The 19,945-nt window shown below is 32.3% G+C and overlaps 1 protein-coding gene across 1 annotated transcript; it reads right to left on the bottom strand.

Annotated features, from left to right (window-relative positions):
- Positions 1–4,102: 4,102 nt before the first annotated feature.
- Positions 4,103–6,509, bottom strand: LOC109160836 (zinc finger BED domain-containing protein RICESLEEPER 2-like). The gene is made up of 4 exons (XM_019309079.1): positions 4,932–6,509; positions 4,424–4,874; positions 4,293–4,339; positions 4,103–4,198 (listed from the first exon to the last, which is right to left on the bottom strand). Exons 1-4 carry the CDS (start codon positions 6,507–6,509, stop codon positions 4,103–4,105), a joined length of 2,172 nt encoding a protein of 723 aa, XP_019164624.1.
- Positions 6,510–19,945: the final 13,436 nt, after the last annotated feature.

The following is a 19,945-nucleotide window of genomic DNA, read 5'->3' as shown; positions in this document are numbered from 1 at the left end:
TGTGTATATATATATATATATATATATATATATATATATATATATATATATAGTTCAACTAAATCGAAAAATCTTTACAATTGTACTACACATTTATTATTTTCAAAAAAAAGTACTACGCATTTATTATTTTGAGTTAATTCTTTTTTTGGTCCTAGACTTATTAGGGTGGACACGTTTAGTCCACGATAAAAAAAAAAAAAAAAAAAAATTGTCACATTTTGACCACACTTATTAGATGAGTTTTTGTCTTCTCGGTCGTCAGGTTCACCAACTTTTTCGAGAAGCCCTCTTCTGTACGCCGTTGTGGTGAACGGATTGATATTTTGGCTTTTCTGAGAAGCCCTCTTCCTACCCCGTTGTGGTGAACAGATTGATATTTTTTTTTACTAAAATAGAACAACTGACAAGTGGCTCTGTTTATATATACTTTCTCAACCTAGTGAAGCACAAAGAGTCAATACCGCCCCAACTGATGAGGCTCGAACCCATGATCTCTTATTTAAAAAAGTCACTTCATGTCGCTTGAAAACGACATCATTGACATTATTATTATTATTATTATTATTATTATTATTATTATTATTATTATTATTATTATTATTATTATTATGTCTTGTTTTAAATATGAGTAGAGATGGGTCCTGATGAATATATTAGGAGAAGGGACTCGGGACAACCCGACCCGGGGGTCGCGGCGTGATGCGAAGGGCCTGGGAGACCCCAACTGGGTCCCCGGCGTAAACCTCGGCTGAGGTCTACTACGTGGACCCCAATTGGGGATGACCTCAGCGCCGGCCAAGGTCGGAGTCAACCTCGGCCTCGGCCAGCTGAGGTTAGGCGGCGCGTGACTCGGTCAACTAAGATCCAACCACCCGTCCTATTCTCTTGGGGTCGGTTGGGAGGATTATTTAGTATAAAAAGACATCTCCTTGTCTCGTTAGGACATCTACACTTTACCTCACTATTACATGCCTTGTAATTCCTCTACAAAAGATTATTAATACAACAATTGTCCCCGCGGCATATACATTCATTGCCTTTTCCTATTTATTATTTATCGGGTTTAGTGATTCCAGTCTACCCCGGGCAATTAAATCTATCAGGTCCAATCATGCATGGAGAAGCCTACGGCGCCACGTGTGCTTACGACTATGGACAATGCATTCACCCTTTGAAATGCAGTAAGTGGTGCAGGAAGAAATGCTTTCCGGACGGTGTATGTAACATCAGACAGATATGCTGCTGCATAGGTTTTCAAAGAAAAAAGAAGATATGCTGATGCATACGCTAATAACATCTCCAAGCGGATCCAAGAATGCCATTAATAAATGGGGTAAAAAACTGCAAAAATTTTAAAACTTTGGTTGGAATAAATTGTATATCATCTGTATTAATATAATATTCACAAATATTATTTTATTTTAATCGAATCCATTTTATGTGTTCCTAGATTATTAATTTGAAAGGGATGATGTGCAATTGATATTTCTAGATTATATTGACTAAATAGTTCATGAAATGTAAATCTTCTTTCAAAATATTTTTTCATAATTGAACTACAAAACATATTTTGTAATCCATATCAAATAATTAATCAATTCAAATAATTATTATTACACATTACGATTTACGCATTATAAATCGCACAATTAATATAAAATTAAAAATGAGAAAATAACTCACAAATAAAAATTACAATTAAAGTGTATTCAACAAGTTTTGATCCCTGGATCTCTTAAGACAATAGATGCTTATTATCTAATTTTTTAAAATACTCATAATTATGAATACTACAACCCCATATTACAGGCGAATAAACGGAATTCAATTAATTGTAAACACCACTACCCTTGCTCCAGAATTTCGACGATGTCTCTGAACCTTAGGGTGACATTGCAACGACGGAGAATGTCAATAGGCAATGGGTAGTATGTGAAACGCGTATGTTACAGTAGATGTAATTGTGCAACCTAGAAGACAAAATCCTATCTAAAGAACCAATTCCTAAATTAAGCCCTAAAAATTTAGACGAAATTTACTATTCAAATCCTTAAAATACACATAATTTAATTAGTCTCTCCAAATCCACGGTCAAAAATATATAATTAAAAAAAATTATATTTTATATAGATCTCAAGATTTTAATGGTCCAGATTTGTCCACGATCAAATGCATTTGTAATTTTTCAAAATGTACTTGTGTGAAGTACACTACTTGTACATGTTTAAAATGCATTTGGATTGTTGAAAAGTGTGCATTCGTATACATAAACATAACTTATTGAATTATATATTTGGGAAATATATTGAAACGAAATAGCTTAACCAAACTAATTTAGTTCTAATTATGATTTTTTTTCCGTGAAAGAATCATAAACATGTTTTGTTACATGTTTAATGTTTTTCAAATTCAAACGTATTCTTAACCAAACCAACAAACCTATACCTTATATATAGAGTTATATGCTTGAGTTATGTTCTTTCATGTTCACTTATATATATACATGCATGTAGAAATTAAAAAAAGCCCAGAATTGAGAGCAATATAATGACAAGTTCTTTGAAGTCAATTACAATAACCTTCCTTTTACTCGTCCTCCTTTCTTTTTCTGGTAATTTAATTCTTTTTACAAAAATTTTTATTAATATTATGATGGTGTCATTGTTATCTTTTATAAAGAGACTTTTAGGTTCGAATCTCATCCGAATCGAGCTTGGCATTATACTGAGTACATTTTAATTTGAAAATATATGTGTGCTCACTGTTGTAATTAAAAATCAGACTAAGCGGTCGCCTAGGTCGATCATCTAGGCACCCGAATCGGACAAGTCAGCGCATGACTCAACAACACTCGACTCCTGACTAGGCGGCCTAGACGCCTGAGTCAACTAGGGCTGTGCAGTCGGACGGATCGGACGGTTCGGATGGCGGACTGAGCCCCCCGGTCGGATATCGGATTTCTAATTTGACCACCCTAACCGTTTTTTTTGGTTGACTTATCCAATCGGTTAATTTTGATTTCGGATTGGATCGGATCGGTCGGATATCCGTGTGGTAAATCGGTTTTATCAGAATGTAAAAATCAAATATTCAATTCATAGATGATGGAACACCTAACTAATGAACTACTTAACTAACTTAAGTACTAAAAGCCACTAACTAGTAAGTACTAACTACTTAACAGCAAAAATAACATAAGTAAACTTATAAAAGTGTAAACATATAATCAGCAAAATACAAATTAGCTTACATATAATCAGCAGATTAGCTTACAAATTACAAGTTACAAATTAGCAAAAATATAACAATCTTCTCCAAACTCCCAAGGCAAGTAGGCAGTGAGGCAACTAGGCAAGCATGCAAGTGGCAACAGCATCAGTCTCCATTCTCCAATCAGCACATTAGCCTTCAGCTTTCATGTTTCATCCATTGAGCAAAAGAAAGCCAGATATCCAAAACTCCAAAAGTAATATATGAATATATGATTAATATAATATAGAGTACTCTATGTCTCTATTAGTCTATTCTTCTTCCTGATAAGTGAACACATAAAAACACAATAAGTTCAAAACATTTGAAGATAGGATTGACACAATCACACAAACTGAAACTGTAAAAGACTAAAAGAGTGCTCAGATAGCTTTTTTTCCATATCAAGTTAGGATTGGGGGCACACTACTCAATGAGTATGGCATAAACACCACACTTCATAGGCAACATACCAAACCCAATTCTATATATTCAGAGAACATGGTGGAAGCATCATCATAGCACAATAATACTTATACTGGAACAACTAATGAATTATATTTAAATAGCAAAGACTCAAAGAGTGCTCAGATACTTTTTTTTTTCCATATCAATTTAGGATTGGGGGAACACTACTCAATGAGTATGACATACACCACACTTCATAGGCAACAGACCAAACCCAATTCTATATATTCAGAGAACATGGTGGAAGCATCATCATAGCACAATAATGAATAGTTATACAGTTATAAGAGTAGTGAGTCAGAAGTCAGAAGTCACATTTAGACATTTAGTCAGTACTTATACTGATACCTGAGCTCAATGGCAGCAACATTTAAAATGTTACCTAGCCATGAGCACTTTCCAGTTCCAGTTCCAACTTCCCAGCCTCTGAGGGACATTGATTTGAATCATTGATACACATACATGAATACATGATACACTGATACAGAGGCATAAATTTATCATGAAATCAAATCAAATAAGTAATCACAAATTCAGATTTCAAAATAAATTAATGGAAACTGTAAACATACAACAATTGTAGGCATTCCAGTTCCAGTGCTGGATGTGCTGCACAACTCTGCAGTACAAAAACAAACTGGAAATTAGAACTTAAACAATTAAACATTTAAACAGATCATTGCTGGAAGTTAGAAGTATATACCTTTCTCAATCCTTTCAACATCTTCAATATTTTCTTCAATTGAGATTGGTTGATTGCTTAATCTTAGCCAATCCTGTGCACACACCAATGCCTCAACAATTCTAGGAGTTAGGGAACTCCTAAAGGCATCAAGTACCCTTCCACTTGTACTGAATGCTGATTCTGAAGCAACAGTTGATATTGGAACAGCTAGGATATCCCTTGCCATTTTAGATAAGACAGGGAACCTTTCAGATTGTTGCTTCCACCATCTTAGAAGGTCAAATGAATCATCCTCATCCACAATAACCTCAGAGAGATACACTTCCAACTCAGTTTTTTTCCTAGACAAATCCCCACTCACCAATTTTTGCTTCTTAATCTGAGATTTCAGTAATGATTGAGGTCTCCCAACAGAAACAGAATCAGATATTGTTATTGATGGAGAAAATTTTTCAGATTGTTCAACAGACTAGACAGGGAAGCATGCAACATAATCTTCAAACAACTCCTTAAGGCCAACAATCACCTTATCAAACATTGTTTTACCCTTTTCCTCACCATATAACTGGTTAAACTGAATGGGCATATACTCAATTTTGTCCCTGGGGTCTAAGATATTTGCATAGAATATCAAAAAATTCATTTTTTCAGGCTCACCCCAATACTTATCAAATTTTGCCCTCATATTTTTACCCATCAGTTTAACACTATCTTCTGTAGCTTCCTCCATATTTTTCAACAAGCAAGACAAATCGGAAATCTCAGAGAAGAAGGTATTAGAAGTCACATACAATGATCCAGAAATCCTAACAGTCATTTCATAAAAAGATTTCAGAATCATAACCAAAGATTGAATGGATTCCCAATCTAAGAAATCAGGTACACTTCCACCCAAATCAGATTTAAATGAACTGTCATGATCATCATAGGCTTCAAATACCTTCTGAAACAATAATGCAGTATTAAGCATCATATATGTGGAATTCCACCTTGTAGGGACATCTAGACACAGAGAATTCTTAGCTTCCACCCCAATTAGATCAGCTAGTGATTTAAACTTCTGCAACCTAGCAGGTGAGCTCCTCACATACCTAACAGCATCCCTGACTTTCTTAACAGAACTGTCACATTCTTTCAACCCATCCTGTACCACCAAGTTAAGAATGTGAGCAATGCACCTCATGTGCAAATACTTACACCTAACAGCAGTACAACCCCAAGAGCCCAACTTCTTCTTCAAGAATCCTAGGGCAGTATCATTGCTGGAAGCATTATCTACTGTCACACTAAACACTGATTTTAGACCCCAGTCCAAAAGGCAACTCTCTAAAGCCTTTGCAATACTTTCCCCCTTGTGGGAATATATAGGAACAAATGAAATAATCTTCTTTTGCAGCTTCCACTCACTATCAATGAAATGTGCAGTTATGCACATGTAGTTTATTCTCTGGACTGAGGTCCAAGTATCAGTTGTGATACTTACCCTCTGACTGCTAGTCCTAAAAAACTTCTTCAAGTTGACCCTCTCATCAGAAAATATCTTGAAAATGTCCCTACTGATAGTCCATCTTGAAGGGATTTTAAACCTAGGACAGCAAACTAAAACAAACTTTCTAAAACCCTGTCCCTCAACAATCCTAAAAGGAAGTTCATCTAAAATAATCATCTCAGCTAAGGCTCTCCTTATCAAGTCTTGATCAAACACCCAAGTACCCAACACCCCTTCAGTTCCTTCACTACTTTGAGTTCCAGCAGAAGAAGGTGCAGGTTGGAATGTGAGTAGGGACTGCCTTGTCTCCTTAGAGTGAGGATTTTTAAGGCAGTTTACCACATGAAGTCTGAGAGAAGAAGTCCCATGTTTCTTGCTCTCACAGCAATACACTTTTGCACAATATATACATTTTCCTTTGATGACAATGCCCTCACTGTCTTTGATCTTTTCAAAGTGATCCCAACATGGAGCCCTGGATTCAACCTCTTTCCTTTTCTTTGGAACAGGTGGAGGCAAAGGCTGCTGAGACTGAGGAGTAACAGTCTCTACAGCAGGTGCTTCCAACTCAGGTTGGGTTCCAGATACACCAGTAACACCACTAACACTTTCCATCTAAAAAGGGGAAAGTATCAGTGACACAGAATGGGAAATCACTCATTGAAAATCATCAACAGAGAATGGGCTTTGTCACATACACACATGTATCAATTAATTAAAGTGTTAAACACTTAATCAGGCAGAATTCAGTGAATTAAACATTTCATCATGTATGCAGAATTGCACATAAATGATTTAAGGGTCACATATCCATAAACTTACAATTTCACATTTTCACAGTTACAACTTACAACTAAGTAACTAACAACTTACAAATTACAATTTACAATGAAATCCATAATCAGGCATTCAAGCTAAGTAGATGTATGCTACTTTATATGCTCATCATTTATATGGATTTCAGTCACACATGAGTACAAGACACACTCCCACATTTATATGGCTTCCACAAGAATACCATCATGCTTAACATTTATAAGGATTTCAGTATTTCACACACAGTTCCTGAGTTCCACACTTCCACAGTGGCAAGGGGCTAGGGCAGTATGGCTTCCACCACAGATTAGGTTACAAATTAGAAACCCTAATCACACAATTCACAAATTCAAACTCAAAGGACTAGTGACATGCAATCCGGAACTTCTCAACGGATTTACAAGTATCATAGTCCAGTGAGTCCACAGATTAGGTTACAAATTAGAAACCCTAATCACACAATTCACAAATTCAAACTCAAAGGACTAGTGACATGCAATCCGGAACTTCTCAACGGATTTACAAGTATCACAGTCCACAACTCCACATAATCATAAAAATTAGAAACCCTAATCAAGAAGACAAATACACAATAATCTATAACGGAAATGAAAATAGGGTTTAGTAATTACTTCGTTTCTCAAATTTAATCCCTCGAGAACAAAGGGCTTCGGATCCACTATTCCACCGTTCCACAGTTCCACCGGAGTCCGGTGACCGGACTAGGGTCTAGGGCTTCCACCACTCCACCAGAGTCCAGACTAGTCGCTACTCCGAGTCTCCGAATAGGGCTTCCACCATACTACAACTGAGAGAATTAGACTGAGAGAACTGAGATTTGAGAAGTGAGAACTCAGAGTCTTAGAGAGTAAGACTCAAAGACCAGAGCGAAAGAGAGAACGAGAGATGAGAGATGAGAGATTGAGACTTGAGAGAAGACTGAAATGGGAGCTCGGCTGCCGCTGACCGGAATGGATAGTATATATACATATAACACACGACGTCGTATTACATAAGGGTAAAAAAACCCTAGGCTTCCTCGGTTTCTCGGACGGGTTCGGGTGGCGTTTAATGCCTCCCACCCGAACCCTCTTCATCCGGCTAAAAACGGCCACTCGGTTCGGGTTTTGTCTTCGGATACGGGCCGCTCAACGGGCTCACCCGTCGGTTGTCGGGTCGGGCGGGTGGGTCGGGTTTCTCGGATTCTGCACACCCCTAGAGTCAACCATACTCGGCGCGCAACTCAACGCAGTGTTAATTCGACACTTAAAAATACCATTTACCACAAAAAAAAAAAAATCGAAAAAATTATACTTTTAGTCCATCATTGTTCCTGATTTATAAATGTGTCTTTAAATTACTATATTTAGTCCTTAAATTATTGATCAAGCTTTATATTTACTTTTTGTCTTTCAACTGTTATAAATCAAGCCTTTCAATTGTTTATTCAATTGTATATATAGTACCTTAAATAAAATTTAGATTTGCAATCAGGTCAATATATAATTGTATGATTAAATATACAATATATTTAAAAGAAAAAACACTAAATTTACAATTAAGTCAATAATTGAAAAACTATATTTATACTTATTGAAAGGCATGAATTTCACTTGTAATTCATAAACAATTGAACGATAGAAAAAATGCGATTTTCTCAAAAGCAAATGGTGCATGGTTGTTCATTCGTTTATTATTATTATTATTATTATTATTATTATTATTATTATTATTATTATTATTATTATTATTATTATTGTTGTTGTTGTTGTTGTTGTTGTTGTTGTTATTGTTATTGTTATTGTTATATTTCTTTCCAGTTATTATTATTTTCTGATTTAAATATAAGCAGAGATGGGTCCAATAATGCTTGGAGAAGCCAAGGACTGCGTTGGATCGAAGTGGTTATGTGTCACTAACCATTGCAATAAAAGGTGCTGGCGCCATGGCTATAAAAATGGCAATTGTGGCTCTAATTTATTCAAAAATTCACCATGCTGCTGCTGGTAATTATGGCATGTGTAAAATAATTTAAAATGAATGGAAAAATTACACTTTTAGTTCTTAAGTTATATATCAAGTATATATTTATTCCTTATTTATAAATTTGGTCCTTAATTAGCAATTACAGTGACTATTCTTGTCTTTTGGGGACCAAAACACCACGTGTAAAAATTACAGTCTAACAAATTTTGAAAAAAATTTCACTTATATAGATGCTCTTATGGAGCCTTGATGCCACTTTTGCACGAGCCTAAAGGCTCCAACCCCACTTTTTTTTACTGACAAATTGACAATTGACGTGAAAAAGTGTAGAAATGAAGGGGGGCCGCACAAATCACTTATATAATTCGCTATCCACTAACCATTAACACAATCCGCTAACTGCTGATTGCCAAATAAGGTCAATGAGTCGCTAAGTCACCGTGATTTACTTATTTACTATCATGTCGGGTCTGATGTAGGAGCGAGTGAATTTTGCCTTATGTGGGTAAGATTGCACTATAAATATCAAATAATATATTTTATAGTGTTGCACAATACACTCCAAGGTTGAGATAATTATTAAAATGTCACAACATTTTTTTCTTGCTTCAGAATTGTAACCAATGAATAAGAATGATTCTCAATTTTCTCTTGAGGACGAGTTGTCACTTGAGTATGCTCATGTGTGTGTTATTATAATAAAAATAAATATATAAATTGATAAATATAATTTTGAATTACAGAAATTGAAGAAAAAAATTCTTTTTGGAGAGAATGTAGGCCAGGTCAAATCAAGATTTTTATTGTTTGACTTGGCCTACTGCGTGAACAATGACTGTGTTCCTGATTCTATTTCATATACTTGTTCTTTAATTTATTATTTCACCATTTGATCAACAATATAAATTAAAGATAAGTTAATTATTGATAAAAAAAAATAAATAGAACGTGCATTCAAGACTCACAGTTCAATTTCAGACACCACTTAGAAGAAGAGAGAGAGAAAGAAAGAAAGAACTATGTGTAAGACATAAATTTGAAAAATACTTTTGGAACAAAAATCTAAGAATATAATTTTCGTCAGAATGGGTCTTTTTTCTTTAACCAAAAAAAAAAACTAATTTACATCTAATAATGATTTGTTCCGTGTAAGCATCATTAAAATGTTTGTTACATGCATGGTGTCATGCTTGTGGTGTTTCATGTTTGAAAATAGGACAAGTAATTATACGTATTTATATTAAAATCATCAAACATACACTATATACGTAAAGAGTAATATATATACAAGAGATCTTTCTTGTACATTTGTACACAAAAATAAGTCTCAAATAGAAAATTACATTAATGGCTCGATCCTTTAAACTGTTTGTCACTATGTCCCTTTTGTTGGTCCTCCTTATTTCTCCTGGTAATTCCTTCTGAATAAATATTCATTTATAATTTCTTTTCTAGTACTATTGATTCTGTTATAATATAGTATATGTCCATACATATTTTTTCAACCTAATAAAAGTTTCACTGACTCTATTACAATGTAGTATCTGTTCATAGCTACTAGCTACTTTCTCAACCTACTGAAACACAAAAAGCCAATAACGCCTCCACTGAGGCTCGAAATCACAACCACTACTGGAAATTATGGAATTTCCGACCACCTGAAAGTGATCTTAAATCAAATCGAAAGCCTCGTTCCGACCACTTTTGGTATCCGGAAAAACCTTTGTTGCTATTTCCGACCATTTTTTGGTTACACTTTTAGTTCTTAAGTTATATATCAAGTATATATTTATTCCTTATTTATAAATTTGGTCCTTAATTAGCAATGACAGTGACTATTCTTGTCTTTTGGGGACCAAAACACCACGTGTAAAAATTACAGTCTGCTACGTAAGCAGGTAACATGCTATCTGGTGAAATTGTATACATTTAGAGTGTTCAGTGGTCAAGTTGTACTTTTTTTCGTTGAGTGACCTAATTGCATTTTCAAGTTACGTTAAGTGATCAATTTGAACTTTATTCTTACTTTTAAATCAAAATGTAAAAGTATTAATTACATTTTTCTTCAAAACTATTACACTTTTCCGTATAAGTACGTAATAAAAACTTTATTTTTTTTTCCTGATTAGTATTACATTTTTATCTTGGCCCGATCCGTCTACAAACGAAGATCCGTGAGACAGTCTCACACAAGTGTTTGTCGAAACCAAAATATATAACTAACTACCAACAATTTCGGTATCATGCTTGTTACATGTATGCTTGGGGACATATTTAAGGTATATTAATTGTAAAAGTAAGACAAACAACATACTTATACATAAACAAACCAATAAACATACCCTATATATATTGAGCTACATATACTTTGATATCTTTAATGTACACTAACATACACTCTTGACTAATGGCACAATCATTAAAGTTGTTCATCACTATATTCATCTTGCTGATCCTATCATTTACTGGTAACACTTTATTTTGATTTTTTTTTTTTTTTTTTGGTTTATGGTTTTAATTTGTCAAATGAGTGTATTAGTGAACTTAAATATATGCAAATCAATGGCTTTTGTGATATCAAATTAAAGTACGTGTTATGTCTTAATTAAAAACTTAAATTGGTACCTACAAAGCATTGGCCTAGTGGATGAGAGCTGAGAATTCTCACTTAAGACTTATTTCCAAGGGTCCGTTTACTAACAGAAAATTGTTCTCTAATCTATTTTCTGTTTTCTAATTTTCAGTTTTCATTTTATGTTTAGAAAACTTGTTTACAAACACATATTTTTTTAATTTTTTTTTTATTAACGTTACAAAATTAACATAAGTTTAATTTCGAGTGATTTTAAAATCTTATATTTAAAATATTTTTACATATATTCACTTCAATGACATGTATAAATATATAATTTTTACGTTGAATTCTAATATATGTGAGATTTCAATATCTGATATCCGGATCGAACTTGTATTACGATATAATATAACTAAAAATATCCAAATTAATAATCTATTGAGTTCAACCAAAATCTAAAACATTGTATAGAGTTTAATTATTAATTTTGATAATATGAATAATGTCTAACTTTAAAATGTAAGCAAATAAGTTATGTTTAAATAAGTAGAAAAGATAGAGGATGGTGATAAGTAAAATAAGATGATAATGAATACAATCTTAGTAACGTGGTTATAGTGACATATAACCAAATAGATGACAGATGATTCTGTTTTCCATTTAGAAAATAATTTTTAAGAGTGTTCCTGAAAAATTATTTTCAGTTTTCAAAAAGGAAAACTATGTTAGTAAACATGTTTTCTGTTTTCTATTATCTAGTTTTCCAATTTTCCAGAAAACTGGAGAAAATTTCTAGTTAGTAAACGGGCCTTAGGAGTTTGGGTTTGGGATGTGTTCCTTGTGTACAGAAGTGTGCATATGTTAGGAACAAGTGTATTTAGATTTTGATGATATCAAACTGTCTAGGATTGTAGACCCCTATTTTTCATTCCTTTGATAAGTCTCGTGTAACAGACCCATGAGGTGTACAAGTCTTGCTCGAGACTAGCATAATAGGTCTACATGATGTTTTGAAGACGACAAGATGATCGAAAGATGCTTACAGGCGAAAGATGGATTGAGCAAGTCTTGGATAGACTTCTTTTGACAAAGAGGACCTTTCGTCAAAGGAGAAAGGACGAAAGATAAAGTCAATCTTTTGACCAACAAGTCAAAGACAGACTTGTAAAAGACAACGTTCATTCAAGTGAAGCAATAAGAATGTTGTCTATGACTTAGATGGGCAAATCATTCGGACAAAAAAAAAAGTGTCCTAGGAATGATCTTCACAAAAGACAAGGAGCATTAAAAGACTTGTACCATCTTGTCAGAGAACAAAGACAAAAGCCATAATGTTTTTGGCTCCAACGGCTACACAGTACAAGTGCATTAAATGCTCAATGCCCACTGATCAATACTCACTGGTTATTTGGTATGAAATTTTCATCTCCCTCCAACGGATGGATTTTTCCACCTATAAATACCTCTCTTCACCATTGAAGAAGGTGCTGGTTATGTTTCACTCTTGCTATCCAAAGAAAAGCTTTTCAAACAGCTTCATCTCTTAAAAGCTTTTCATAACCAGTGATCTTGTGAAGTTTTTTAAAAGGTTCATCCATTTCCACACTTCACAATCAAAGAAGTCTTGCATATTTTCAAGTGAAGATCCATCCAGTTATCAAGACAAGACTTCAACCAGTTGGAGAAACATCAGATTATCTTTCCAACATCTCAACTTAGGAAGAAGTTGATAGAAGCGGAGTAAACTCGAGGAGTTGAAAAACCTGTCAAGTGGCTGTCCGGCTTAGTGATCAAGGAAGCCAGCTTGAAGTAGTTTGTACTTGGAGTGATAGTGCAAACCCTTTCACGAGTTGTGAAAGAAGAGTGGAGTAGACTTCGTTAACAGACGAACCACTATAAAAACCTCTCTCTCCATATCTCTTTACTTTCTGCTATATTACTTTCGTGCATTGCATATCATATCGACCAAACGCTAAATCTTTTAACGAAAGTGTGCAAAGATGATCTAAAACAAAACATTATTTCCGATGTGCATATATTCGAAAGAAGTTGCTTTGTAAAATCGATTAGAGTCTATTCACCCCAACTCTCTAGACTCTCCTTTGACCCTACCGGGACCAACAGTGTTTATATATATATATATATATATATATATATATTGGCATGCCACTCGACTACAATATTATTGGCATTATTAATATTATTATTATTATTATTATTATTATTATTATTATTAATGTCTTGTTTTAAATATGAGTAGAGATGGGTCCAATCATGCTTGGAGAAGCCGACGGCGCCAAGTGTTTTGACGACTATGGAAAATGCATTAACACTTTCAAATGCGGTAACTGGTGCAGGAAGAAAACCTTTCCGGACGGTATATGTAACATCAAACAGATATGCTGCTGCATATACTAATAACATCTCCAAGTGGATCCAAGAATGCCGTTAATAAATGGGGTCAAAAACTTCAAAATTCTAAAACTTTTTATCAAATGGTTGGAATAAATTGTATATCATCTGTATTAATATAATATTCATAAATACTTTTTTATTTTAATTGAATCAATTTTATGTATTCCTAGACTATTAATTTGAATAGGATGATGTATAATTGATATTTCTAGATTATATTGACTAAATAGTTCATGAAATGTAAATTCACTTTTAAAATATTTTTTTCATAATTGAACTACAAAACATATATTGTAATCCCTATCAAATAATTAATCAATTCAAATAATTATTATTACACATTACGATTTACGCATTTTAAATCTCACAATTAATATAAAACTAAAAATGAAAAAAAAATAACTCCTTAAGTTGAACTTCTATGAATCCTTGATTGCCTTACATTAAAAATTAAGAATTACTACTCCCGCATTTTATGTGCATAGCTTTAAACCTTAAGGAGCACAAATTTTCTCTTTAACGTAATACTTTTATATTTTGATATAAAAGTATTACATTTTTCATCAAAAGTATTACATTTTTCCTTATAAATAATGCTGGCAAATGCTTATTACTTATAAGAGAAATGTAATACTTATGAGAGAAATGTAATACTTTTAAATCAAAATGTAAAAGTATTAATTACATTTTTCTTCAAAATTATTACACTTTTCCGTATAAGTAATAAACACTTTTTTTTTCTGATTAGTATTACATTTTTATCTTGACCCGACGCATCTCACAAACGAACATCCGTGTCACACAAATGTTTGCCGAAACCAAAATATATAACTAATACCAACAATTTCGGTATCATGCTTGTTACATGTATGCTTGGGGACATATTTAAGGTATATTAACAAATAACATACGTATACATAAACAAACCAATAAACATACCCTATATATATTGAGCTACATATACTTTGATATCTTTAATGTACACTAACATACACTTTTGACTAATGGCACAATCATTCAAGTTGTTCATCACTATATTCATCTTGCTGATCCTATCATTTACTGGTAACACTTTATTTTGATTTTTTTTTTGTTGGTTTATGATTTTAGTTTGTCAAATCGAGTGTATTAGTGAACATAAAAATATGTGAATCAATCGATTTTGTGATATCAAATTAAAGTACGTGTTATGTCTTAATTAAAAATTTAAGTTGATACCTACCAGGCATTGACTTAGTGGATGAAAAGTCTCACTTAAGACTTATTTTCAAGGATCACTAACAAAAAATTGTTCTCAATTTTCTGTTTTCTAATTTTCAGTTTTCATTCCCTGTTTAGAAAACTTGTTTACAAACACATATTTTTTCAAATTTCTTTATTAACGTTACAAAATTAATACAAGTTTAATTTCGAGTGATTTTTAAATCTTATATTTAAAATATTTTTTTACATATATTCATTTCAATGGCATGTATATAAATATATAATTTTTACTTTGAATTCTAATATATGTGAGATTTCAATATCTGATATCCGGATCGAACTTGTATTACGATATAATATAACTAAAATATCCAATTAATAATCTATTGGGTTCAACCAAAATCTAAAACATTGTATAGAGTTTAATTCTTAATTTTGATAATGTGAATAATGTCTAACTTTAAAATGTAAGCAAATAAGTTATGTTTATATAAGTAAAGTAGAAAAGATAGAGGAGGGTGATAAGTGAAATAAGATGATAATGAATACAATCTTAGTAATGTGGTTATAGTGATATATAACCAAATAGATGACAGGTGATTCTGTTTTCCATTTAAAAAAACAATTTAGTTTTCAAAAAAAAAACTGTGTTAGTAAACATGTTTTCTGTTTTCTATTATCTAGTTTTCCAGTTTTGCAGAAAATTGGAGAAAATTTCCCGTTAGTAAACGGACCCTAAGAGTTTGGATTTGGGATGTGCTCCTTGTGTACAGAAGTGTGTGTGTGTATATATAGTTCGACTAAACTGAAAAATCTTTACAATTGTACTACACATTTATTATTTTGAGTTAATTTTTTTTTTTTTTGTTCCTAGAGTTGTTAGGGGAGGACACATTTAGTCCACAATAAAAAAAAAAAAAAAAAAAAAAATTGTCACATTTTGGCCACACTTATTAGATGAGTTTCTGTCATCCCAGTTCATATATATACTTTCTCAACCTATTGAAGTACAAAGAGTTAATACTGTCCCAACTGATGAGGCTCGGACTCTTGACTTCCTATTTGAGAAAGCCACTTCATGTCACTCGACTACAACATTATTATTATTATTATTATTATTATTATTATTATTATTAATGTCTTGTTTTAAATATGAGTAGAGATGCGTCCAATCATGCTTGGAGAAGCCTACGACGCCACGTGTGTTTACGGCTATGGACAATGCATTAACCCTTTAAAATGCGCTAAGTGGTGCAAGAAGAGATGCTTTTTCGACGGTTTATGTAACATGAGACAGAAATGCTGCTGCATACACTAATAACATCTCCAAGCGGATCCAAGATGCCGTTAATAAATTATATTAAATGGGGTAAAAAACTTCAAAAATTTTAAAACTTTTTATCAAAGGGTTGAAATAAATTGTATATCATCTGTATTAATATAATATTTAGAAATATTTTTTTATTTTAATTGAATCGATTTTATGTGTTCCTAGATTATTAATTTGAATAGGATGATGTGCAATTGATATTTCTAGATTATATTGACTAAACAGTTCATGAAATGTAAATCTTCTTTTACAATATTTTTTCATAATTGAACTACAAAACATATTTTGTAATCCCTATCAAATAATTAATCAATTCAAATAATTGTTATTGCACATTATGATTTACGCATTATAAATCTTACAACTAATAATATAAAACTAAAAATGAAAAAATAACTCACAAATAAAAATTGCAATTAAAATGTATTCAACAAGTTTTGATCCCTAGATCTCTTAAGACAATAGATGCTTATTATCTAATTTTTTAAAATACTCATAATTATGAATAGTACAAACCCATATTATAGGTGAATAAACGGAATTCAATTAATTGTAAACACCACTACCCCTGCTCCAGAATTCCGACGAAGTCTCTGAACCTTAGGGTCGTCAGACATTGCAACGGCGGAGAACGTCAATGGGCGAGGGGTAGTGTGTGAAATGCGTATGTTACAGTAGATGTAATTGTGCAACCTAGAAGGCAAAATCCTATCTAAGGAACCAATTCCTAAATTAAGCCCTGACAATCCAGACGACATTTACTATTGAAATCCCTAAAATACACCTAACTTAATTAGTCTCTCCAAATCTACGGTCAAAAATATTTAATTAAAAAATCATTTTTTATATACCATTGATCTCAAGATTTCAATGGTCCAGATTTATCTACACGGACTCATGAGAAGAGATGGACTTATTTGATTCTGAGTATATATATATTGAGAAACTTGTGTCCAAGAAAGATTGAGAACCAATCATATCACTCTCTAAAGCTTTTAAAAAAATGCGATGACTATCAAATGCATTTTTTATATCTTTAAATACAATCTCTTGTGTGCATTTTACATATTGTCAAATGCATTTGTAATTTTTCAAAATGTACTTGTGAAGTACACTACTTGTACATGTTTAAAAATGCATTTGGATTGTTGAAAAGTGCGCATTCGTATACATAAACATAACTTATTGAATTATATATTTGGGAAACATATTGAAGCGGAATAGCTTAACCAAACTAATTTAGTTCTAATTATGATTTTTTTTCCGTGAAAGAATCATAAACATGTTTAATGTTTTTCAAATTCAAACGTATTCGTAACCAAACCAACAAACCTATACCTTATATATAGAGTTATATATATGCTTGAGTTATGTTCTTTCATGTTCACTTATATGTATACATGTAGAAATAAAAAAAAAATAAAAATAAAATAAAAAAGCCCAGAATTGAGAGCAATATAATGACAAGTTCTTTGAAGTCAATTACAATAACCTTCCTTTTTCTCGCCCTCCTTTCTTTTTCTGGTAATTTAATTCTTTTTACAAAAAATTTTATTAATATTATAATGGTGTCATTGTTATCTTTTATAAAGAGACTTTTAGGTTCGAATCTCATCCGAATCGAGCTTGGCATTATGCTGAAATACATTTTAATTTCAAAATATGTGTGCTTACTGTTGTAAAAGTCAGACTAAGCAGTCGCCTAGGCCATCTATGCTCTCGAATCGGACAACTCAGCGCCAGAGTAGACTACACTCGACTCCTGACTAGGCAGCCTAGACGCCTGAGTCAGCCAACTTGGCGCCCAACTCAGCGCAATGTTTTTTTTTTTTTTTTTTTTTTTTTTTTTTTGTTTTGTTTTTGTGTATGTGTGCGCTTAATGTGTACACTATTGTATTTTTCATATTATTATTACTCGCCCGCTTAGACACAGGCACTTGACTAGCACCTAACGCCTTCTACAACATTGTGTGTGCACCGTATATCATTTGCTTATTATTTGAATTACCTAGTTACTATTTCTGTACAACGACATTGGGTATTATATATTTTATAGGAAATTTTTTACAGTGTTAATTCGACACCTGAAAATACCATTTACCATCAATATATATATATATATATATATATATATATATATATATACCGAAAAAATTATACTTTTAGTCCATCATTGTTCCCGATTTATAAATGTGTCTTTAAATTACTATAATTTTTTAGTCCTTAAATTATTGATCAAGCTTTATATTTACTTTTTGTCTTTCAACTGTTATAAATCAAACCTTTAAATTATTGATTCAATTGTATTATTATTATTATTATTATTATTATTATTATTATTATTATTATTATTATTATTATTATTATTATTATTATTATTATTATTATTATTATTATTATTATATTTCTTCCCAATTATTATTATTTTCTGATTTAAATATAAGCAGAGATGGGTCCAATAATGCTTGGAGAAGCCAAGGACTGCGTTGGATCGAAGTGGTTATGTGTCACTAACCATTGCAATAAAAGGTGCTGGCGCCATGGCTATAAAAATGGCAATTGTGGCTCTAATTTATTCAAAAATTCACCATGCTGCTGCTGGTAATTATGACATGTGAAAAAATAATTAAAAATAAAAGGAAAAATTACACTTTTAGTTCTTAAGTTATATGTCGAGTGTACATTTATTCTTTATTTATAAATTTGGTCCTTAATTAGCAATGACAGTGACTATTTTCGTCTTTTGGAGACCAAAACACGACGTGTAAAAATTACAGTCTGGTCCCTAATATATATATATATATAGAGGCGAGTTCAGGTGCGGCGATGTCCTTAGGTGCGGCGGTGCGGCGTCACCAATAGTTCAACAAATATACACCATTAACGTTAGGAAAATACACCATAAAAATACACACAAATTAGGTACGCATCACCAAAAATACACCATTAGGCGTGAGAAAAAACACCATACAGTGTTTGGAAATACACTATTGGGGTGTGATGAGTTATATGGTGTATTTTTTGGGTCTGTTGTGTATTCTGTGATTTTTTTTGCATTTCATTGTGGTGCGTTTCCCTTACACTGTTGGTGCATGTTGATAACACTGTTGGTGTATTCTGTAACCCCGCCGCACCGCCGCACGGGAAGTGTCTGCCGCACGAGAACTTTTTCCTATATATATATATATATATATATATATATATATATATATATATATATAAGAGAGAGAGAGATTACTATTGACCTTGACATTTCAAAAATCTTATATCCAAACCAAATAATAATTTGGATATATTCGTTTCAGGTAAAATTATTTCGACTGTATTTTATATTTGTTAGCACTCAGGATATATATACCCAAAAACATTTTTTTTTTTTTTTGAAAACATACCCAAAAACATTGTTTTTATTGATCTTAACTTTATATGGCCATTTTACTAATTATTAAGTATTATATAATCCTGAACCATTTCAATAAGTTTAGATCCAGATTATAATCATTAGTATTTTAAAAACTCGATCATGATTGCATTAATTTACATCACAAATATTGCTGAGGCATAATTTGAACAATAGGAATACCTGAATCCTAAATACTAGGTTTTATCACTAACATGTTATCTGACTCACCTAAAAAGTAGGATAAATAACAAAACATATTCATTACCAACTAACCCCTATATATAGAGCATGTTCAATTCGTTTACATATACTCCTGTTAAAAT

Source organism: Ipomoea nil, unplaced genomic scaffold, assembly GCF_001879475.1.
Source record: "Ipomoea nil cultivar Tokyo-kokei standard unplaced genomic scaffold, Asagao_1.1 scaffold2921, whole genome shotgun sequence".
In the NCBI taxonomy this organism is placed as follows: Eukaryota; Viridiplantae; Streptophyta; class Magnoliopsida; order Solanales; family Convolvulaceae; genus Ipomoea; species Ipomoea nil.
Note: the sequence above shows the minus strand (reverse complement) of the source record. Positions and strands in the feature narration are given on the sequence as shown.